Genomic DNA, 20,753 nt, shown 5'->3' on the forward strand with positions numbered 1-20,753 from the left:
AGGGTGGTGGATCTGTGAATTTTTTTGCCACAGGAAGTCATTGAGGCCGGTTCCTTGTCAATATTTAAGAGTAGGTTAGATTTGGCCCTTGTGGCTAAGGAGATCAAGGGGTATGGGGAGAAGGCAGGAACCGGGTACTGATCAACCATGATCATATTGAATGGCAGTGTAGACTTGAAGGGCCAAATGGCCTCCTCCTCCATCTATTTTTCTATGTTTCTATTTAGAATATTTATTTTAATATACATACACAGGTACTGTATACATGTGTTGTTTGTGTGTGTGTGTGTGTGTGTGTTGTTTGTGTGTGTGTGTGTGTGTGTGTGTGTGTGTGTGTGTGTGTGTGTGTGTGTGTGTGTGTGTGTGTTACATCTGTATGCATGTTTTGCATTGTTCTGCATCTTGGACCAGAGAAAGCTGTTTCATTGGGTTGTATCTGTACAGTTGGATGAACTTGAAAATGATCAGAAAAATTTTAATTTTAACCAGAGCTTCCGAAATTTCATGGCTTGTGCACCGGAGAAGCTGCAACCACTCAAGATGAGGTTGTAAAACACAGGATTCTGTTGACACTGTGGTTAAGTTTAAAAAAGACACAAATGCTGGAGAAATTCATCAGGACAAACCATGCCTTTATGTAGCAAAGGTGAAGACACATCAGCAACGTTTTGGACTGGAGCCCTTCATCAAGCTTGTGATTAGTTCAAAATGAGTTGTGGGAAACTGGTCTGTAAACCTTCAGGATCCTCCACTTGGCTCAAATTTTTGGCTATATTTGATAGATTTTTTGAGTGAGTATTGAAAGGGAAATTGGAATTGTCATCTTGGGGAATCAACTGTGACTTATGAATGAGTGAAGTTTATTATCCTTAGCACAATAGGCAAATGCAATGAAAATTTTATTTGCTGCAGCTTCCCACGTACATAAACTGCACAAATTGCAACACAAAAGACAGGAAAAAAAAAAGATAATATTAGCAATGAAAGATGAAAAGAAATCACATTTAGATATAGTACTAAATCTTTGTTGAGTCAGTGGAGCAGTCATCTTGAAATAGTGTTCAGGTCAGGAAAAGGGGAGCTTGAAGAGCCTGATAGCTGTAGGAATAAACCTGTTCTTGAACCAAGCCGTTGGGGAATTGAGTGAAAGAGTGGCCGCACCCTACGGGCGGGCCTGCCGGCGACACGACTCCGGCGATCCCAATTTCGGCACCACAGCGGTCACGCTGGATGGTCAGGCCCCCTGACCGGTACAGCCCATAACCTCCATCCACTCTGGGGTCGGTTCTCAAAGATTCTATCACTAATGTGTACATGTACAGATTGTAGTGTAGGATGACTGCGATTGACTGAGAGTGTAGCCACACCTACTGGCAGGTCTTAAAGGATTGCTCCTAGCCAGACCAGGTCATTCTGGACTGGTCGACCTACTTGTGATATGCTCCAGTCTTTTAGTTAATAAAAGCCTTGGTTTGGATCAACAAGTCTTTGGTTCTTTTGACACGCACTACAGGGTGCAGAGGAGATTTGCCAGGATGATGCCTGGATTGGAGAATGTGTCTTATGAGGCAAGGTTAACAGAGCTGGGGCTTTTCTCTTTGGAGGGAAGAAGGATGAGAGGTGACTTAATGGAGGTCTACACGACCTCAGAGGCATAGATAAGGTGCACAGCCAGTGCCTGTTTCCTGGGGTGAGAAAGCACCAGAGGACATGTGTACAAGTTGAAGAGAGAAATGTTTAGTGGTGATTTCGGAGGTAAGTGCCTGGAATGACTTGTCAAGGGTGGTAGTGGAGGAGGGTGGTACAATAGAGACATTGAAAAGACTCTGAGACAGGCACATGGATGAAAGAAAAAATAGAGGGTTATGTATGAGGCAGAGAAGGGTTACTTTATTGAGTAGGTTTATACTGGTTGGCACAACATTGAGGGCCAAAGGGCCTGGACTGTGTTGTAATGTTCTATGTTAAAGGGGAAGACACCATCTCTTGACCTCAGCTCAGCTTGGGAGGATAATTTAAGTGGATTGATTTCATGTGAACATCGAGATATTGCCAGGAACTGATCAAAAACATGACACATAATCTGCTGGAGGAACTCAACAGGTCGAGCAGCATCAGTAGGAGGAAGAGATGGTCGACATTTCGAAGAAGGGCTCTGGACCGAAACATCGACCGTTCTTTTTCTCCCTCTGATGCCACTCGACCTCTGAGTTCCTGCGGCAGGTTGAGCTTAGCTTTGGATTCCAGTGCCTGCAGTCTCCTGGGTGACCTTGAAGGAACGCTACCTTCAAATGCCTAAACTGGGTGATCGTTTTTATTTATCTCTGCAATGAAGGCAAATCCTCACACACCATGAAGCATTTTTCTTGCTGCTTGGACAGTGTAAATATTTTCCAGTGCCACAGTAAAAAGTTAAACTTTATTTTTGATGTGGTATTTATGGCAGTGAAGTCATCCTGAGAGAATAAAGTCAAAATCCGATTTGAGAAACAATAATTCATTTCTTTAATGATTGACAAACAGGGATAAGATGAGTGTAACAGGTGAATCTAATGCAAGAGATTACATTACATGGATTATTGTAATTCATCATCTTGGGAGCCACACGGCTCTGCAAGGATAACTAATGGGTGAAGAGATGTGTCAGGATGGTGGGGACAAACACCAGCTGAAATGTACAGGTGCAGTTCCGATTAGGGGTGGAAGGAGCACAGTGTGTATTGGGAAGGGAACACAGCTGCAGTGTATAATGGGCAAATAACTGAAGCAAAGACGGCAAATCCTGGAAGCCTGAAACAAAAACAGCAAATGATGTGTCAGGCAAGAGTTCATTGTCATAGACATTACGGCACAGTACAGGTCCTTCGGCCTACGATTTGGTGCTGATGTTTGTAAACCTACTCAAGAATCTAAACCAGTGGTTCTCAACCTTTTTCTTTCCACTCACATCCCACTTTAAGTAATCCCTCTGCCATCGGTGCCCCGAGATTAGTAAGGGATGGCTTAAGGTGGGATGTGGGTGGGAAGGGAAGGTTGAGAATCACTGCTCTAGACTCAATTGTTATGGAAATATTTGGCTGGAGAAAAATGGTCACTGGCCCATTTCCTTTGGAGTTCTGAAACCGTGCACATAACGAGTCAATGAGGGACGATTAAAAGAGTGGTTTCAGACCTTTTCTTTCACTCATATGTGACCTTAAGCAATCCCTTACTAATCACAGAGCACTGATGGTCTAGGGAATACTTAACGCTGTACGTGAGTGGAAAGAAAAAGGTTGAGAACCACTGATCTAAACCTTTCCTACCACACACCCACAACCTTCTATTTGTCTTACATTCATGTGCCCAGTAGTCTTTTCAATACCCCTATTGTTCCAGCCTCCCACCCCACCTCTAGCAATACATTCTAGGCATCCACCACTCTCTCTGTGTAAAAAAAAAACTTATCTCTGATGTCTCCCCTAAATTTTCTTCCTCCCAACGTAAATAGGTGTCCTCTGGTTTTTGCTGTTGTCGCCTTGGCCAAAAGGGAGCTGGCTGTCCACCTTATCTTGACCCATCATAATCTTATATGCCTCATCTCATCCTCCATTGCTCTAAAGAGAAAAGCTCTAGGTCAGTGAACCTTTCAATTTGCATATATACGTGTACAACAAACTCTGATGACATCACGGTCGTCGGTAGAATTATAGACAGCAATGAGGAAGTGTACAGGAGGGAGAGAGATCAGTTAATTGAGTGGTGTCACAGCAACAACTTTTCACTCAACGTTAGCAAAATCAGGAGGGGTGAAAAGGGTGAAGAACTTCTAATTCCTAGGGTGTCAACATCTCTGAAATTCTGCCAATGCAATCACGAAGAAGGCTCACCAGCGGCTATACTCCGTGAGGAGTTTGAGGAGGTTTGTTATGTCATTCAAGTCCTAGAAATTTCTACAGATGTATCATTGAGAGTATTCTGACTGATTGCATCACTGTCTGGTACAGAGGCGCCAATGCACAGGATAGGGGAAAAACTGCAGAGAGTTGTGAACTTGGCCTGCGCCATCACAAGCACCGGACTTCACTCCATCGAGGACATCTACAAGAGGTGGTGTGTTAAGAAAGCAACCTCTATCCTCAAGGACTCCCACCACCCAGGCCTTGCCCTCTTCACTCTGCCACCATCAGGAAGGAGGTACAAGAGCCTGAAGTCGAGCACCCAGTGGCACAAAAAACAGCTTTTTCTCCTCTGCCATCAGATTCCTGAATGGACACTGAACCACAGACACCACCTCACTTTCTTTTACTTTACGCTAATTCATTTGTTTATTTTTAAACGTAATCAATAACAGTATTGGAACTGTGACGCTGCTGTAAGACAACAAATTTTGTAACGCGTTCATGACGATAAATTCTGATTCTGAAATTCTTACTTGCTGCAGCCACAACTACATAGATTAACTTGCATCAAAGTGCCATGAGGCATAAAAAAATGATACATTTCATGATAGATTAATGAATACTTGCAATTGTAGTTAGTGTAATTGCCATCTTTCAACAGTGCAGACAGTTCTTTTGCAGGTCCTGGAGTAGTTTATTGTTAGGGTTGTATGTGGAGGTTCAAGAGCCATGGAGTGTGGAAACAGGGCAAACCTGCCGACCAAAAAATGTGCCACCTTCACAAGTCCCTTCTGCCTGCGTTTTGACCTATAACCCTCGAAACCCATCCGATTCATGTCTCTTGTTGCAATGTTACTTAAACATTGCAATAGTACCTGCCACATCCACCTCCTCTGGCATCCCATTCCATACATCCACCACCCTCTGTGTAAAAACATATTACCCCCCCCACCCCATGTTTCTGTTAAAATTCTCCCCCCTCACGTTAAACCTACTTTGGGAAAAAGACTCACCCGATCCATTCCTCTCTTGATGTTGTCTACCTCTATGAGATCACCCCTCATCCTCCTGCGCTCCAGGGAATAAAGCCCCAGCCTCCTCCACCCCTCTCTATAGCACAGGCGCCCGAGACCTGGCTACATCCTCGTAAGTTTTTCCTGCACCCTCCGAATTTTTCTCTGAATAAAACTGATGTGGAATCCAGGTGCCAGCCTTCAGGCTTCTGTACCTTCTGCCTGAAGGTGGCAGAGAGAAGAGATTAACTTCCCAAAATAAAAATGAACAGGATACACTACAGGCCAGGCAGCATCTGTGGAGATAAAAACACAAACAACTTATTTTGGATTGATAACATTTTAAAAATAAATTTTAAATTAAAATGTTTATTTTTTAAATTATTTTAGACATATAGCATGGTAATAGGCCCTTCTGATCTACGAGCCCGTGCCACAAGTGGCAGATTAACTACCACACGGGCCCCTAGGCTGAGCTGTAGTAAGCCCCTCCCCCCCCCCACCTTTCCCGCCTGCAACCCCCAACCCTTCATTGAATAGATAAAAGCAAAATTGTTCCATTTATTAGGTCTAGGACATTTTGGCATCCACAATTTGTCACCGAACAGTTTTCCGTCCACGGTTTGGCACTGGACATTTTGACGCTAACAGTTAGGTGAGTTTCACCACAGGGAGAGGGGAGTTTGGAGATGTAACCGCATATTTGTTATATTCATTATATTTAATTAAAATTATAATAAATTAAATGCCATGTCCGTCACAAAATGCAAGCGTCAATATATCTGGCACCAAACTGCAGGTGCCAAATTTCTGATTCCCTATTTACTTGCCCTCGTGATGCCCTCACATATTCTAAATTTATCCGTCGGGGGTGTGCTGAGAATACACCAGTTGGTGTATGGTTGGAGAAAGGGAGGAAAAACTTCATTAAAATCAAACTAAACTTTACCTTACAGAAGCCATCTGCGAGCCTTTAATAATTTGAAAAGTCTGTTAGTTACCAAAGGATAAATAAAATCAGTTCTAAAAAAAAAGTCATGATACAAAGTAACACAGGAGAAGGGAGAATTAAAAAAAAAACCCCGAGAGTGACGCTGAATAAGCCGAGCGCTGCTGGAGGAATCAGACCTCAGACTTGCCTACGCATAGATACGGGAGCATTGATTGACAGGTGGCATCGGGACTGGCAGAGCCTGGATTGATAGATGTGTCTGAGTATTCGCTGCTGATTGACAGGTGAATGCGGTACTTCTGCGAGCCCTGATTGACAGCTGGACCCAAGACTAACAGAAGCCCATATTGACAAGTAGTTGCATTGATTTACCAGTGATTGTAATGGGCCCCCTTCTGGGCCCCTAGGCTTCAGCCTTGTCAGCCTAATGGTTAATCCGCCACTGCAGGTTGCCCAAAGATTCCAATTAACCTACAATTCCCATATGTCTTGGAGGGTGGGAGGAAAACCAGCGCACTTGAAGGAAAGTAAGTAAAACATGTATACCCATGGACACCGTGGTTGAAGTAAAAACACAGTGCTGGAGAAACTCAGCAGGTCAAAGAGTGTCCTTTATGTAGCAAAGGCAGAGATACATAATCGATGTTTCAGGCTTCAGTTCTCAAGGCTGAAACATTGGTTAATTTTTATCTTTGCTATATAAAGGACACTGTTTGACCTGCGGAGTTTCTCTAACACCCGAAAGAAACCCATACAGACATGGGAAGAATGCACAAGCAATTTACAGCTTCAGATCTTGGAGAAATAAGAGAGCAAATGCGTTCTAAGATGGAGAGAACATCTGTGGTAGGGTAATGGCCATGAAACATAGAAACATAGAAGATAGGAGCAGGAGTTGGTCATTCGACCCTTCGAGCCTGCTCCGCCATTCAACGAGATCATGACTGATCTTAAAGTTCAGTACCCCGTCCCCGCCTTCTCTCCATAACCTTTAATACCCTTATACTGAAGAAATAGATCTAATTCCCTGTTAAATATATTTAATGAACCTGCCTCTACTGCCCTATGTGGCAATGAATTCCACAGATTCACCAGCCTCTGGGTAAAGAAATTCCTCCTCATCTCGGTCCTAAATGGTTTGCCTATTATCCTCAAACCATGGCCCCGGGTTCTGGATTTTCCCATCCTTGGAAACATCCCATCTGCATCCATTCTGTCCAGTCCTGCCAGAATTTTATAGGTCTCTATGAGATCCCCTCTCAATCTTCTAAACTCCAGCGAGTACAATCCCAATTTGCGCAATCTTTCCTCATAAGTCATTCCTGCCATTCCAGGTATCAGCCTGGTGAATCGCCTCTGCACTCCCTCCATTGCAAGAACATCCTTCCTTAGAGAAGGGGACCAAAACTGCACACAATACTCCACGTGGGGTCTCACCAAGGCCCTGTACAACTGCAGTAAGGTATCCTTGTTCCTATACTCAAACCCTCTTGATATGAAGGCCAACATACCATTTGCCTTTTTAACCGCCTGCTCTACCTGCATGCTTGCCTTCAGAGACTGGTGTACAAGTACCCCTAGGTCTCTCTGCACTTCCCCAGCTCTTAATCTATTGCCATTCAAATAGTAATCTGCCCTCCGGTTTGTATTACCAAAGTGGATAATCTCACATTTATCCACATTGTAGTGCATTTGCCATGTACCTGCCCAGTCCCTCAATTTATCCAAATCACACTGGAGCTTCCTGACCCCCTCTTCCGTGCACACAACCCCTCCTAGCTTAGTGTCATCTGCAAATTTGGAGATATTACATCCAATCCCCTCATCCAGATCATTAATGTAAATTGTGAACAGCTGGGGTCCCAGTACAGATCCCTGTGGCACCCCACTGGTCACCGCCTGCCACTCAGAAAACGAGCCATTTATCCCAACTCTCTGTCTTCTACCTGCCAGGCAGTTCTCATTTCACATCAATACTTTGCCCCAAATCCCATGAGCCTTGATTTTGGAAGCCAGTCGTTTATGCGGGATCTTATCGAAGGCCTTTTGGAAGTCCAGGTACACCACATCCACTGGCTCTCCCCCATCTATTTTACCTGTCACTATCTCAAAGAATTCCAATAGATTTGTCAAGCACGATTTACCTTTTGTAAATCCATGTTGACTCCGTCTGATCCCTTCTCTGCTAGTCATATGCTCCGCTATTAAATCCTTAATAATGGATTCCATCATTTTGCCCACTACTGATGTAAGGCTCACCGGCCTATAATTCCCCCCTTTTTCTCTACCCCCCTTTTTAAATAGTGGGGTAACATTAGCTACCCTCCAATCCATGGGTACTGATCCTGAGTCTATCGAGTTCTGGAAAATAATTCTTAAAGCATCTCCTATCTGAATGGCCACTTCCTTAAGTACCCTAGGATGTAGATTATCAGGCCCTTGGGATTTATCCGCCTTCAATCCCATCAATTTCCCCAAGACCATGTCCTTAGAGATACTGATTTCTTTCAGTTCCTCTCTTGCATTAGTCTCTGTTTCCCAACATCCTTGGGAGGTTATTTGTATCCTCTCTTGTAAAAACAGAATTAAAGTAAGAATTTAATTGGTCTGCCATTTCCTTATTCCCCATTATATATTCCCCTGATTCCGACTGCAAAGGACCTACTCTGGATTTCACCAATCTTTTCCTCTTGACATATTTATAAAAGCTTTTGCAGTCGGTTTTTATATTTGCCGCAAGCTTACTTTCGTAATTTATTTTTGCTCTCTTGATGAATCCCTTTGTCGTCCTTTGGTGCATCTTGAACTGCTCCCAGTCTTCGGTTGCGGTACTTTTTTTGGCCAATTGATATGCTCTCTCTTTGGACCTAATGCTGTCTCTAATTTCCCTTGTTATCCACGGTTGAGTCACCTTTTTTGGTTTATTTTTATGCCAAACCGGTATAAACGATTTTTGCAATTTCTCCATTAGATCTGTGAATGCTTTCCATTGTCTATCCACAGTCAACTCCCCCATAAACACGACCCAATCAATCTCACTCAACTCCCATCTCATACCATCATAAATCCCTTTATTTAAATTCAGGACCTTAGTCTCGGTTTTAATTTCATTACTCTCCATGTCGAGTGAGAAGTCGATCATATTGTGATCGCTCCTACCCAAAGGGCCTCGTACAACAAGCTTGTTGATTAGCCCCTTATCACTGCATAATACCCAATCTAAAATGGCCCGAAGGGCTCAGGCCCGAAAGGTCAGTTCTATACTTTTACCGTCTGTGGACGTGGCGAGACTGGCTGAGTTCCATCACTATTTCTGTGTTCTTCCTACAATCTCAGGGTTTGCAGATTCTAAGATGAAAATTGTCTGGACGAAAATAGAAAATGAGCGAAACACTCAGCAGGCCCAGGTAACATCTGTGGGAAGAGAAATAGTCCACACCTCAGGTGGAAGGCAAAGGATGCTCAAACCCGAATGATCATGTTTTCCTTTTACCTTTCAGATTTGTAGCCTCTGCCGTACCTTTCAATCCTCCCGGTGACACAACTGAACTGTTTGGGTGATAAATATGCAGAGTGATACGGAACTGTGACGAATCCCTTCACGGTAGAAAGAGGGAAAACTAATTGGAGGAGAAGAGGGGGACTTTAGGGGGACTATACACCCCCAAAATATAACTGTTGAGTCAATGAAACTAATTTGAACAGATGGAAATTGAAAACTGACTGTATTTCTTTTGGTGAAGGGATTTGAATAGATACATCCGGAGTTCAAGTAACCGGCAGCCTCAAGCCATCGGCAAAAATAAATTGTGGAAAATAAATTGGGAAAAAAACCAGAAGTTTTAAAATTGACATGCCTCACCCTGTCAACTATAGCTGCCCCATCACGTAGCATGCAATCTCATGCAACCAGAACATTCACATTACTCATCCCAATAGGTGTCGGATGCAAGGGGTTTTTACTGTTTGTGGATAGGAAGGGTTTAGGACAAGGACCACACGCAGTCATTCGGGACTAGGCCAGGATGCCAACTTGATCAGCATGGATGAGCTGGGCCAAATGGTCTGTTCTGTGCTGTGTGCCTCTTTGATCCAGCATGATGGTCTTCACGATGGTTCCTCATTTCAGAGCTTGACAAAAAAGCAGACGTGGAGAACGAATGATCTTGTTGATACAAATTGGTTCATGTCCATCTTTTTCTCTTCCCAAGGAGGAAGACATCTTGGACTTGCTGGAGCAATGTGAGGAGGATGATGAAAAGCTGCTGGGAAAGTCTCCTCGACAGCGGGGTCCCAAGGTGACCGTCTGCCCATTGATGCTTCTTTGCACCAACCGTTCCGGTGGCATTTCCAGAACCTTCTGCCACTCACCCCACAAGAATTGTGGTCTGGTGAAATGTGAACAACTCCCCAGTTTCCATGCCATGAGATCTCCCGCACTGAGCCCGAAGCCAGGCCATCAGCCTGAAACCTCTGCTTCTCTTTCCATGGATGCTGTCTGATCTGTGGAGATTTTCTGGCTGTTTTATGTCAGAACGTTTCAATCTGAATGTTTCAATTTTCATTTATTGCCTAACCCAAATTGTTATGGAGCCACGTACACCCACACAAGCCTTTGCCCATCAAGCTCCCATTTATACTTATCCTATTTTATAATGCCCTCTTGTCCTAGACTCTCCCACAAGGGGAAGCAACCTTTCTGTATCTACTCTGTCCATGCCTTTGAACATTTGTAATGTTTCAAAAAGATCCCCTCTGATTCTCTTAAATTCCAATGAGTACAGGCCAAGAGGTGAAGCACTGTTTAACTTTATACACGGCAGGTTGTCTGAGTCGCACCCCACCCTGCACATTTTGACTGACATTAACACCCCATTCTGAACATTTTGACTGACAGTAACACCCATTCTGAATATTTAGATGGACACTAACACTCTACCCTGAACATTTAGACTGAAGGTAACACCACACCCTGCACTTTTTAACTGACAGTAACACTCTACCCTGAACATTTAGATTGACAGTAACACCGTACCCCGTACATAGTTTTACTTTTGCACATTAATGGGCTGATTTGCCTGGATAGCACACAAAAACCAAGCTTTTCACTGTTCCTCTGTATATGTGACAATAAAACAATTTAATTGGTCAATTCAAAGTAATATGTTAGGTTAAAAAGATATGAAAGTGGTTGATGTCTTTTTGGAATTGCTTATCGCCATTTGATCTGAGATATAGTAAAAAAAATGTTGATTTGTGCGCTATCCAGCAAAGTCAACTCATACAGCAGGTAGAGCAACAACGACAAGTGAACAAACACCATTACTGGAGGGACTGAATTTAAGAGCAGGGAGATTCTGCTGCAACTGTAGAGGGTCCAGGTGAGGCTGCACCTGAAGTTACCGTGTGCAGTTTTGGTCTCTTTCCTTTATGCTGGCTTTGGAGGCAGCACAGAGGTGGTTCACTGGCTTGATTCTGGAAATGAAGTGGTTAGATTGAGTCGCCTGGGAGTATTCTCTTTGGAGCTTTGAAGGATGACGGGATATGTTATGAGGACAAATAAAATTATGAACAGAATAGATGAAAGGTAGAATCAGCTAAATTGTTTCCACTGGCAGGTGAGATGAGATCTGGAAGACATAGCCTCAATATTCATGGAGTAAATTTAAGACGGAGATGATGAAGAACTGCTTCTGCCAGACAGTAGTGAATCTGTGGAAGTTTCTGCCTCATTGAATGTGTTTAAGACACGAATAGATAGATTCTTAAGAATAGGGGAATTAAGATTTATGGATGGGTAGGTGGAGCTGAGTCTGTGACCAGATCAGCCATGATCTCATTGATTGGCGGAGAAAGGCTCAATGGACCGGATGGCCGACTCCTGCTCCAACTTCTCATGTTCTTATGTTCTCGCAGTCTCAGGAGAAGTGGGTGAATGTCAAATTAACAAATTTTGTTCACTTGTTCATGACAATAAATTATGATTCTGAAATAGTGAAGGATGTATCGAAAAGGGCAAAAGCATAGTGCAGAGTATGGTGGAACAAGTTTAAAATTAAATTTAGACATACAGCATACTCCACAACAATCAGCCCACCAGCCAATTACATGTTTTGAACAGTGGGAGGAAACCGGAACCCCTGGGGAAAACCCACACTGACACGGGGAGAACGTACAAACTCCATACAGACAGCGTGGGATTCGTGCTGCCCTTCTGACCTGGTGCCCCAGGTATGGTCCGAGGGAAGAGGAAAAGATGACAGACTCTGCCGGCAACAGCTGATCATTCTTTGCGTGTGCAACACTCGGCCCCAGACTTTCTTACTTAACGGAATTATTTTTGTGTGCATTGCAGCCGCTGTTCTCGATGCCTGAGACAACAGAACCCACATCAAGGAACTACAAGGGTGGCAGCAGCTCCAGCGGAAATAGCAGCTGCTCCTCAGACTGTGAGGAAGAGGGCACCGAAGAGAAAAAAGGCACCAACTATGGGTCAGAAAGGAAGTTCAAATTCCCGGAGCAATTCAGTAAGTTTCCCTGCCTGTCGTTCTTTGTAACGACTATATCATTACCTCAGTGAACACCAGGCAAGGTGTCCTGTCACTTCGTTATAACCATATAAACATATAACCACTTACAGCACAGAACAGGCCAGTTTGGCCCTACTAGTCCATGCTGTAGCAAATCCCCACCCTCCTAGTCCCACTGACCAGCACCCGGTCCATACCCCTCTAGTCCACTCCTATCCATGTAACAATCCAGTCTTTCCTTAAATGTAACCAATGATCCCGCCTCGACCACGTCTGCCGGAAGCTCATTCCATATCCCCACCACCCTCTGCATAAGGAAATTTCCCCTCATGTTCCCCTTATAATTTTCCCCCTTCAATCAGCCACAGAGTTAATTCCAAACCATCATCAGCCTGAATTCCAAATCCAAACCTCCAACATGATCAGGAACCCTTCAGTGCCCTTGGCCTCTCCCGCATCCCAGTTCTGATACCTGGTACCCCTTCAGCCAGTCTCCAGATGAATAGAATCCAAGAGCCATTAAATCCCTTGACCGCAGTCACCGCAGCAGCCCACAGCCCACAATGGGTTCCTCGCCTTGAACTGCCAACAGCCCACCACCTGCCTGTTCTTCAGCCTCAGAGCCCCTCATTGGTCCGCCACCGTTGACCTAAGCCTATTTCTGACTTCCATGATATTGCTATAGATTTCCAAGAAACTGCTAAAGCAATTTTCACAATTATAAGACCAGTTTTGGTCCTTATAACCTAAATATTACTCAATGAAAAAAAAACATCGTATCCTGTTGGAATTTGACTCCCGTGATTTGTTCCAAAAAAACTACCTACTGCTCACCAAAAATGTCTAACTTTAAGACATTGACAAGTAGAATGCAAAAAATTCCAATCTCAGATCTGCACATAAAACATAAATCTGATACAGCAGGATTTAATCTATTTAATTTTTGTAGAGTCAAAGTACCTTTGAAGGTACTTTGTATAGAAAAAAAATCCTTCTTCACTCCAAAGTGAAAAGCCCCAGCTCTTCTAACCTTGCCTCATAAGACTTGTTTCCCAATCTAGACAACATCCTGGTAAATCTCCTCTGCTATAGCTTCCACATTCCTTCTGTAGTGAGATGACTAGAACTGAACACAATTCTCCGTGTGGTCTAACCAGAGTTTTCTAGAGCTGCAATATTACCTCACAGAGTCTTGAACGCATCTCCCCCCCCCCAGCTAATGAAGGCCCACACATCATTCACCTTCTTAACCACCCTATCAACGTAGGCAGTGACCTTGAGGAATTTATGGACCTGAACCCCAAGATCTCTCTGTTCCTCCACACTGTTGAGAAACCTACTCCGCCTTCAACCTTCCAATATGCATCACTTCACATTTTGCAAAGATGTCTTCTGAAAGTTTGCTACTTTCAGCTACTTCTTTTAAATGTAGATATATATATAAAAAACCCACCTTAGTTAATCATAATGTCATTGCACAATATAACTATGCACTAAAATTCTTACTGCAATTGAACAGGTACTTGGAGGGAAAAAATTAACAACAAAATAACTAAACAATAAACACACAAAAATGGATAGATAATAAATATTCACAGTAATCCTAATGCAAAAAGAAATGACACAATAGTGTAGATGGACCTTTTGTGATTTTGGAGCAGACCCTGATCAGTGTAACAAGGGGAGGTTCAAAAGCCTGATAGCTGTTGGATTGATAAACTGTTCTTGACCTGGAGATGCTGGTCTTCAGGCCCCTGTACCTTCTGCCCAAAGGGAGCAGTGAGAAGAGGTTTTAACCAGGGTGGTGGGAGATTCTTTATGGTATAATGAGCTGAAGAACTATCTCATTAACGCTGGCATTTTTTTTGGATTTCAAATGGGATAAGAGAAATGTGCCCAGGACTGCTCTCACAGAGCAGGGGCTGGGGACTCAAAGCAGCTACAGGCATGATCAACCAAACATCTACCCTCTTGCAGAAGGGGGTAAATGTTTAGAGAAACCCCAATTCCAATAAGAGCAGAAGTACATTTTAATTTAGAGGCACAGGCTCTTCCAGTCCATGAACCTGCCCCTCTTCAAAAACATTGGGCAATTAAGAACACGGGAGGAAACTGGAGTGCCCAGAGGAAACCTGCACAGACACAGGGAGAATGTACAAATTCCTTATAGACAGCTTAGGATTTGAACCAGGGTCTCTGACTCTGGAATAGCTTGTTGGATGAACAAGGGAGAAGGAAGTGGATGCATGCTGTTGGGATGAAATGATGAAGAGTGGGAAAAGGACTGTGTGGAGCCTAAAAACTGGCATGGAGTTATTCCGCTGTTTCTGTCCTCTAGTGGTGGCTATTGGGGCAGCACGGTTGGTGTAGCGGTTAGTGCACTGTCTGTAAGGAGTTTGTACATTTTCCCCCCTGTGACTGTGTGGATTTCCCCATGGGCTCTAGTTTTCTCCCACCATTCAAAAACATACTGTGGGTGTAGGTTAATTGGGTGCAATTGGGCTCGTGGACCGAAAGCCATGCTGCATGTCTAAACTAAATTAACTCTGCCAATGTTGGCCTATTTTTCTTGTCCATGTCTCTCCCTCCCCCACCCCCCCCAAGACTCTGCTCAAAGTTTATGGGCCCCCCTTCCCTGTGAAGCAGTCAAGTTTTGGTTTCTTCCAAATTTCTCTCCTACTGACTACATAGAATAACCAAAAGAATTATGTTACGTGAGATAAAAAGAAATCGAGGCTTTTACTTTAATGTACTTGGGCCCCTGTCGAGAATGGCAGCTCTAGACTTTGTATTTGATGTAGTTTCATAGAACATGCAACCTTGAACATTGCAGTACAGCACAAGCCCTTCAGCCCACGGTGTACCGATCTCTGTAGACCTACCCTACAACAATCTAATTTTCTCCTCTCTCTCACCTGTAACCCCCTATTTTTCTATTTTAAGCATTCTGTTTTCCTGAATGGAGTACCTTTAAAGAAGCCACATGAGAGATGCAGACGCTGGAATCTGGAGCATCAAACACATCCTGCTGGTGGAATCCAGTGGCTCGAGCAGCACCAGAGGGAGAGAAAGATTTGGCAAAGGGATCCGAGCTGAAGCCTTGACCATTCTTTGTCTCCCATGGATGCTGCTACCCACGGAGTTCCCCCAACAGGTTGTGTTTATGCTCTGAAGTCCCCTGTACCGTGCAGTGATTTAATTGCCCAGTAACAATCCATCCACGTCACAACAATGAGATGAAAGTGTTGGTCGCAAGCCAGGGATCACCTCAGAATCCTCCATTACAGGGAGAAGCTATTTAGCCCATCGTGTCTGTGTTAGTTCAAGACTAAAATGACATTCCAACCCCATCACTTCCCCTACAGCCTTGCTCCAGCATAGGACGGCACAGTCGGCGTAGCGGTCAGCACAACGCCTTTACAGCGCCAGCGATCGGGACCAGGGTTTGAATCCCGCACTGTCTGTAAGGAGTTTGTATGCTCTCCCCGTGTCTGCGTGGGTTTTCCCCAGGGGCTCCGGTTTCCTCCTACCGTTCAAAACGTACCAGGAGTGTAGGATAATAGGGTGTAAATTAGGCTGCACAGGTTTATAGGCCGAACGGTACCGTGCAGTTTTAGTCTACATTTAAAAAAAAATAAAAAATAAAAACTCATTTAAATTTAATTCAAAAGTTAAAATGAACAAAAATTTAATTTAATTTTAAATTAAAAAAAAAATCTATTTCAAGATTCAAAATTCCTTTATTGTCATGTAATAATGCAGAACTTGTAATATTACATGAAATTTCCTCTCCCTGTTGTAAGGCAGGCAAAGAGTCACCATCAGCATTGTCTGGCGCCCCCTACAGAAAGATAATCAAAAGAAAGTCCCTTCAGAGGCACTGGGTGTCTGTGGATTCACCTCCAGCGCTCCCAGAGCCTCTGCAGCTGATCAATCGATTGACAACCGAGCTCAGGTCTAAACCTCTGACATGATATTTATCTGATTATGAGTGAGAGGTAAGGATGGGTTAGACTGTTGTGGAGTAGTTTCCATAGGTCGGCACAACTTTGTGGGCCGAAGGGCCCGACCAGTGCTGTAACGTTCTATGATTCTCTCTTGAAGGCCACTATGGAACCTACCTCCACCACATCTACAGGCAATACTGGAATGTTTGGCCCCTTCGAATTGGGATAGGCAACAGGGAAGATGCAATGAATGCATGTACTGAGCATGCTGTTGCATGGTGGGAAACGTGACATCATAAAACGAGGCCTCCTGTTAACAGTATAGATATGATTGACAATGTAAGTTTTAAAATACTGACTGGAAGACAGAAGTTGTCTTCTTGATATCAGCTGGAGCTGATAGGAACCTCCTTATTTAGTAAGATAGTTAAACACTGTTAACCATTGGGTAAGGGGCACAATCCTGATTAAAAATCCCAAGAGAATTATATGGACATATTTTAAATTTTAAATTTAGACGTACAACATGGTAACAAGGCCATTTGGCCCACAAGCTGGCCCAATGAATCTAAACCCTGGAATGTTTTTTAATGGTGGGTGGAAACCAGAGCCCCCAGGGAAAACCCACGCAGACACGGGGAGAATGCGTGTAGAAAAAATCTTAAGAAAGAAATTAGAAAGGCCAAAAAGAGGCACGAAGAGGCTTTGGCAGACAGAGTAGAAATAAATCCAAAGTGTTTCTATAGGTACACTAAAAGTAAAAGATTAATGAGAGATAAAATTGGACCCCTTGTAGATAGGGAGGGTAGGCTGAGTGAGAAGTCAGAGGAGATGGGGGAAATTTTAAATGATTTCTTTTCCTCGGTATTCACTAGGGAAAAATATATTGTACCAGTTGAAGTAAAGAAAAATAGTGGGGAGGTCATGAATCATATAAGGATAACCGAGGATGTAGTGATGGCAGTGTTAAAAAAGATAAAGGTGGACAAATCTCCAGGTCCAGACAAAATATTCCCAAGGACACTCAGGGAGGCTAGTATACAGATAGTGGGGCCATAAACAGAGATATTTAGGATGTCACTGGTCACGGAGGTAGTGCCAGAGGATTGGAGGGTGGTGCATGTTGTTCCACTGTTTAAGAAAGGGTCCAAATGTAAGCCTGGAAATTATAGACTGTGATCTGACGTCTGTGGTGGGTAAGTTGATGGAAAGTGTTCTGAGGGATGGCATTTACAAATATTTGGAAGTAGTCGGCATGGTTTTGTCAGGGGTAGATCATGCTTAACAAACCTTAAGAGTTTTTCGAGGGGGGTTACAAAAAAGGTTGATGAAGGGAAGGCTGTGGATGTTGTCTATTTAGACTTTAGTAAAGGTTTTGACAAAGTTCCCCACAGGAGGTTAGGAAAAAAGGTGGAGGCATTAGGTATAAATAAGGAGGTAGTGAAATGGATTGAGCAATGGTTGAATGGGAGGTGTCAGAGAGTCGTGGTAGAAAATTGTTTGTCCAATTGGAGGCCGGTGACTAGTGGAGATCCTCAGGGATCGGTCCTGGGTCCACTATTGTTTGTTATATATATTAACGATCTGGAAGAAGGGGTGGTGAATTGGATAAGTAAGTTTGCAGATGATACAAAGATTGGTGGTCTTGTGGACAGTGAGGAAGATTACTGTAGCTTAAAAAGAAATATAGGAAAGCTAGAGGAGTGAGCTGAGAAATGGCTGATGGAATTTAATATGGATAAGTGTGAAGTGTTGCATTTTGGAAAGGCATATCTAAATAGGTCATATACATTGAATGGTAGACAATTGAGGAGTGCAGAGCAACAAAGGGATTTAGGAGTGATGGTAAATAGTACCCTCAAGGCTGATACTCAGGTAGATGATGTGGTGAAGAAGGCATTTGGAATGTTGGCCTTCATAAATCGGAGTATTGAATTCAAGAGTAGGGAGGTTATGATGAAATTGTACAAGGCATTGATGAGGCCAAATTTGGAGTACTGTGTACAGTTTTGGTCACTAAATTACAGGAAGGATATAAACAGTATAGAGAGAGTGCAGAGGAGGTTTTTGAGAATGTTATCAGCTTTCAGGGTTTGAGTTACAGAGAAAGGTTGAGCAGCCTGGGGCTTTTTTCTCTGGAGCGTAGAAGATTGAGGGGGATTTGATGGAGGTGTTCAAGATTTTAAAAGGGACAGAGAGAGTCAACGTGGATGGGCTTTTTCAATTAAGAGTGGGGGATATTCAAACCAGAGGCCATGGTTTGAGATTGAAAGGGGAAAATTATAAGGGGAACATGATGGGAAATTTCTTTACGCAAAGGGTGGTTGGGATGTGGAATAAACTTCTGGCGGAGGTGGTTGAAGCATGAACATTATTTACATTTAAGGAAAGACTGGATAATTACATGGAGGGGAGAGGATTGGAGGGGTATGGACCAGGTGCTGGTCAGTGGGACTAGGAGGGTGGGGATTTGTTCTGGCATAGACTAGTAGGGCCAAACTGGCCTGTTCTGTGCTGTATATATTTATATGGTAAAGATTTCTTACTGGCAGCACAGGATTGGAACCCTGGTTCTGATCGCTGCCGCTGTAAAGCCATTGTGCTAACTGTTAAGCCAACCCTGCAATCTGATCTGGAAACTCAGGGGTCTTTATGTATTAAAGTACATGATTTGCAAGCCACAAGAAGTCAGTGCTTCTTGCTGTAACGGAGTTCTCACGTTTTGCAAAGGTCCACTTTAACATTACGTGATTCTCTGAGAGCATATTGAAAACTCAACTTGTCTACTTTATCCTTCCCAGGCCAATTCTATGTCTCTGACCTCACACTAGAGGAGCAAACAAGAGGTCTGGGGCTTAGAACAGTTAGTGGAGTTCGAAGGTAAAAGGCGTCCCCCGTTTACTGGAAAGAGAGAAGGCTGTAAGATCCAAGCTAAATGGCGGGATGGAACTGCTCAGATGCTCACAGGTCCAGAGAAGAACCTTCCCTTCTAACTCCTTGATATCCACTGGCAAGATTCTTTAAATTTTATGTTGGAGATATATAAATAGACAGGTGGAAAATAAATATTGTGATATATACACGTTTTCAGAAATCTTTAATGATAGTCAGATGGTGTAATGTCCACAACATCCTACATGACTGAGGGAGGATTTGCTGGTGAATGCAGGAGAGATGATAACAACATGTCAAGGCTGTGGGGAGGGAGGGCCCGCAGAAACAAGGTGCCCAAACTCTTGTTCTAAAATGTGCTTGTTGAGCCCCAAGCTTAGGGGTGTAAGGTTTGTTACCTCATTCTTATCCTGAGGTGACCAAGTGGAAAGATAACGATGGGGGATGGAGAGGGGCGGGTTCTACAAGAGAGGACGTATCCTTCCATTTTCCAGCAGATATGGGACACTGATGACCCTCAGTGGAATGCAAATGGTGTCAATTGGATTTGAATGTTTTATTACAATATACAACATTTTAAATTTAAATTCTTTGCATTTTAAATTTAAAATCAAGTTTAGACATACAGCTCGGTTACAGGCTCTTTCAGCCCAAGAGTCTGTGCTGCTCAATTACACCCAATTGACCTATGTTTTGAGAGGGGGTAGAAACCAGAGCCCCCCCAGGGAAAAGTCAGACAGACACGAGGAGTACGAACAAACTCCTTCGGATTTGAGTCCCTGTCCTGATTGCTGGCGCTGTAACAGCTCACCGCTATGCTAACTGTACCACCCAAAAAGCACTGGAGGAATTCAGCAGGTGGGGAAACATTCATGGAAAGTAATGTCACGTCGATGTTTTGGGCTTGAGCCCTTCATTAGATGCATTGCATATTGTACATTGTAATTCCCTGTCCTATTCCCTTGCCGACGTGTCTGTCCATGGTGCCATGCACTGCCAGACTGAGACGACCTGCAAATTGGAGGCACAGCGCCTCATCCTCTGGGCACTTTCCAACCAGATGGCATTAACATCAACTTCTCTGGTTCCTATTAGACCCCCCTTCCTATTTTCCCCTCTTTCTCTTTTCCTCTAGCTGTTTCTCTCTTTTCCCTCTATCTGGTTGTCTAATACAACCTCCTCTCTCCTCTAATCAATTCTCACCTTTTCTCTCCTGCCCTCTTATCATATCCACTTAACATCCTTTGACTGCAGGTTCATACTCCTTCCCCTCCCATTCTTCCCTTTTAATACAGACAGGTCTTTTTTTACTCAAACGCCAAGGCCTGAAACATTGGTAATATATCTTTATCTATGGTCGCTGCGAGATCGGATGTGTTCCTCCAATATTTATGTGAATTGACTACAATCACAGGAACTGAAGACTTTCATGTTTCACCACATTGTACCAGAATCTCAGCACCTTTTCTCAGGAAGGAGGGACAGGAGCCCGAAGACACACACTCAACATTACAAAAACTGATTCTCCTCCACCTCTA

At 43.6% G+C, this 20,753-nt stretch overlaps 1 protein-coding gene across 5 annotated transcripts in view; it reads left to right on the forward strand.

Annotated features, from left to right (window-relative positions):
* Positions 1-20,753, forward strand: part of ttll7 (tubulin tyrosine ligase-like family, member 7) — a 272,031-nt gene that overhangs the window by 196,290 nt on the left and 54,988 nt on the right. For 4 of the 5 annotated variants that reach the window (XM_069939351.1, XM_069939355.1, XM_069939350.1 and 1 more), the window contains 2 exons: positions 10,058-10,144; positions 12,202-12,373. In XM_069939351.1, coding sequence (XP_069795452.1) covers positions 10,058-10,144; positions 12,202-12,373 — 259 coding nt within the window. The remainder of the gene's footprint in view (positions 1-10,057; positions 10,145-12,201; positions 12,374-20,753) is intronic. The other variant, XM_069939354.1, reaches the window with a different exon arrangement.

Source organism: Narcine bancroftii, chromosome 5, assembly GCF_036971445.1.
Source record: "Narcine bancroftii isolate sNarBan1 chromosome 5, sNarBan1.hap1, whole genome shotgun sequence".
NCBI classification, from domain to species: Eukaryota; Metazoa; Chordata; class Chondrichthyes; order Torpediniformes; family Narcinidae; genus Narcine; species Narcine bancroftii.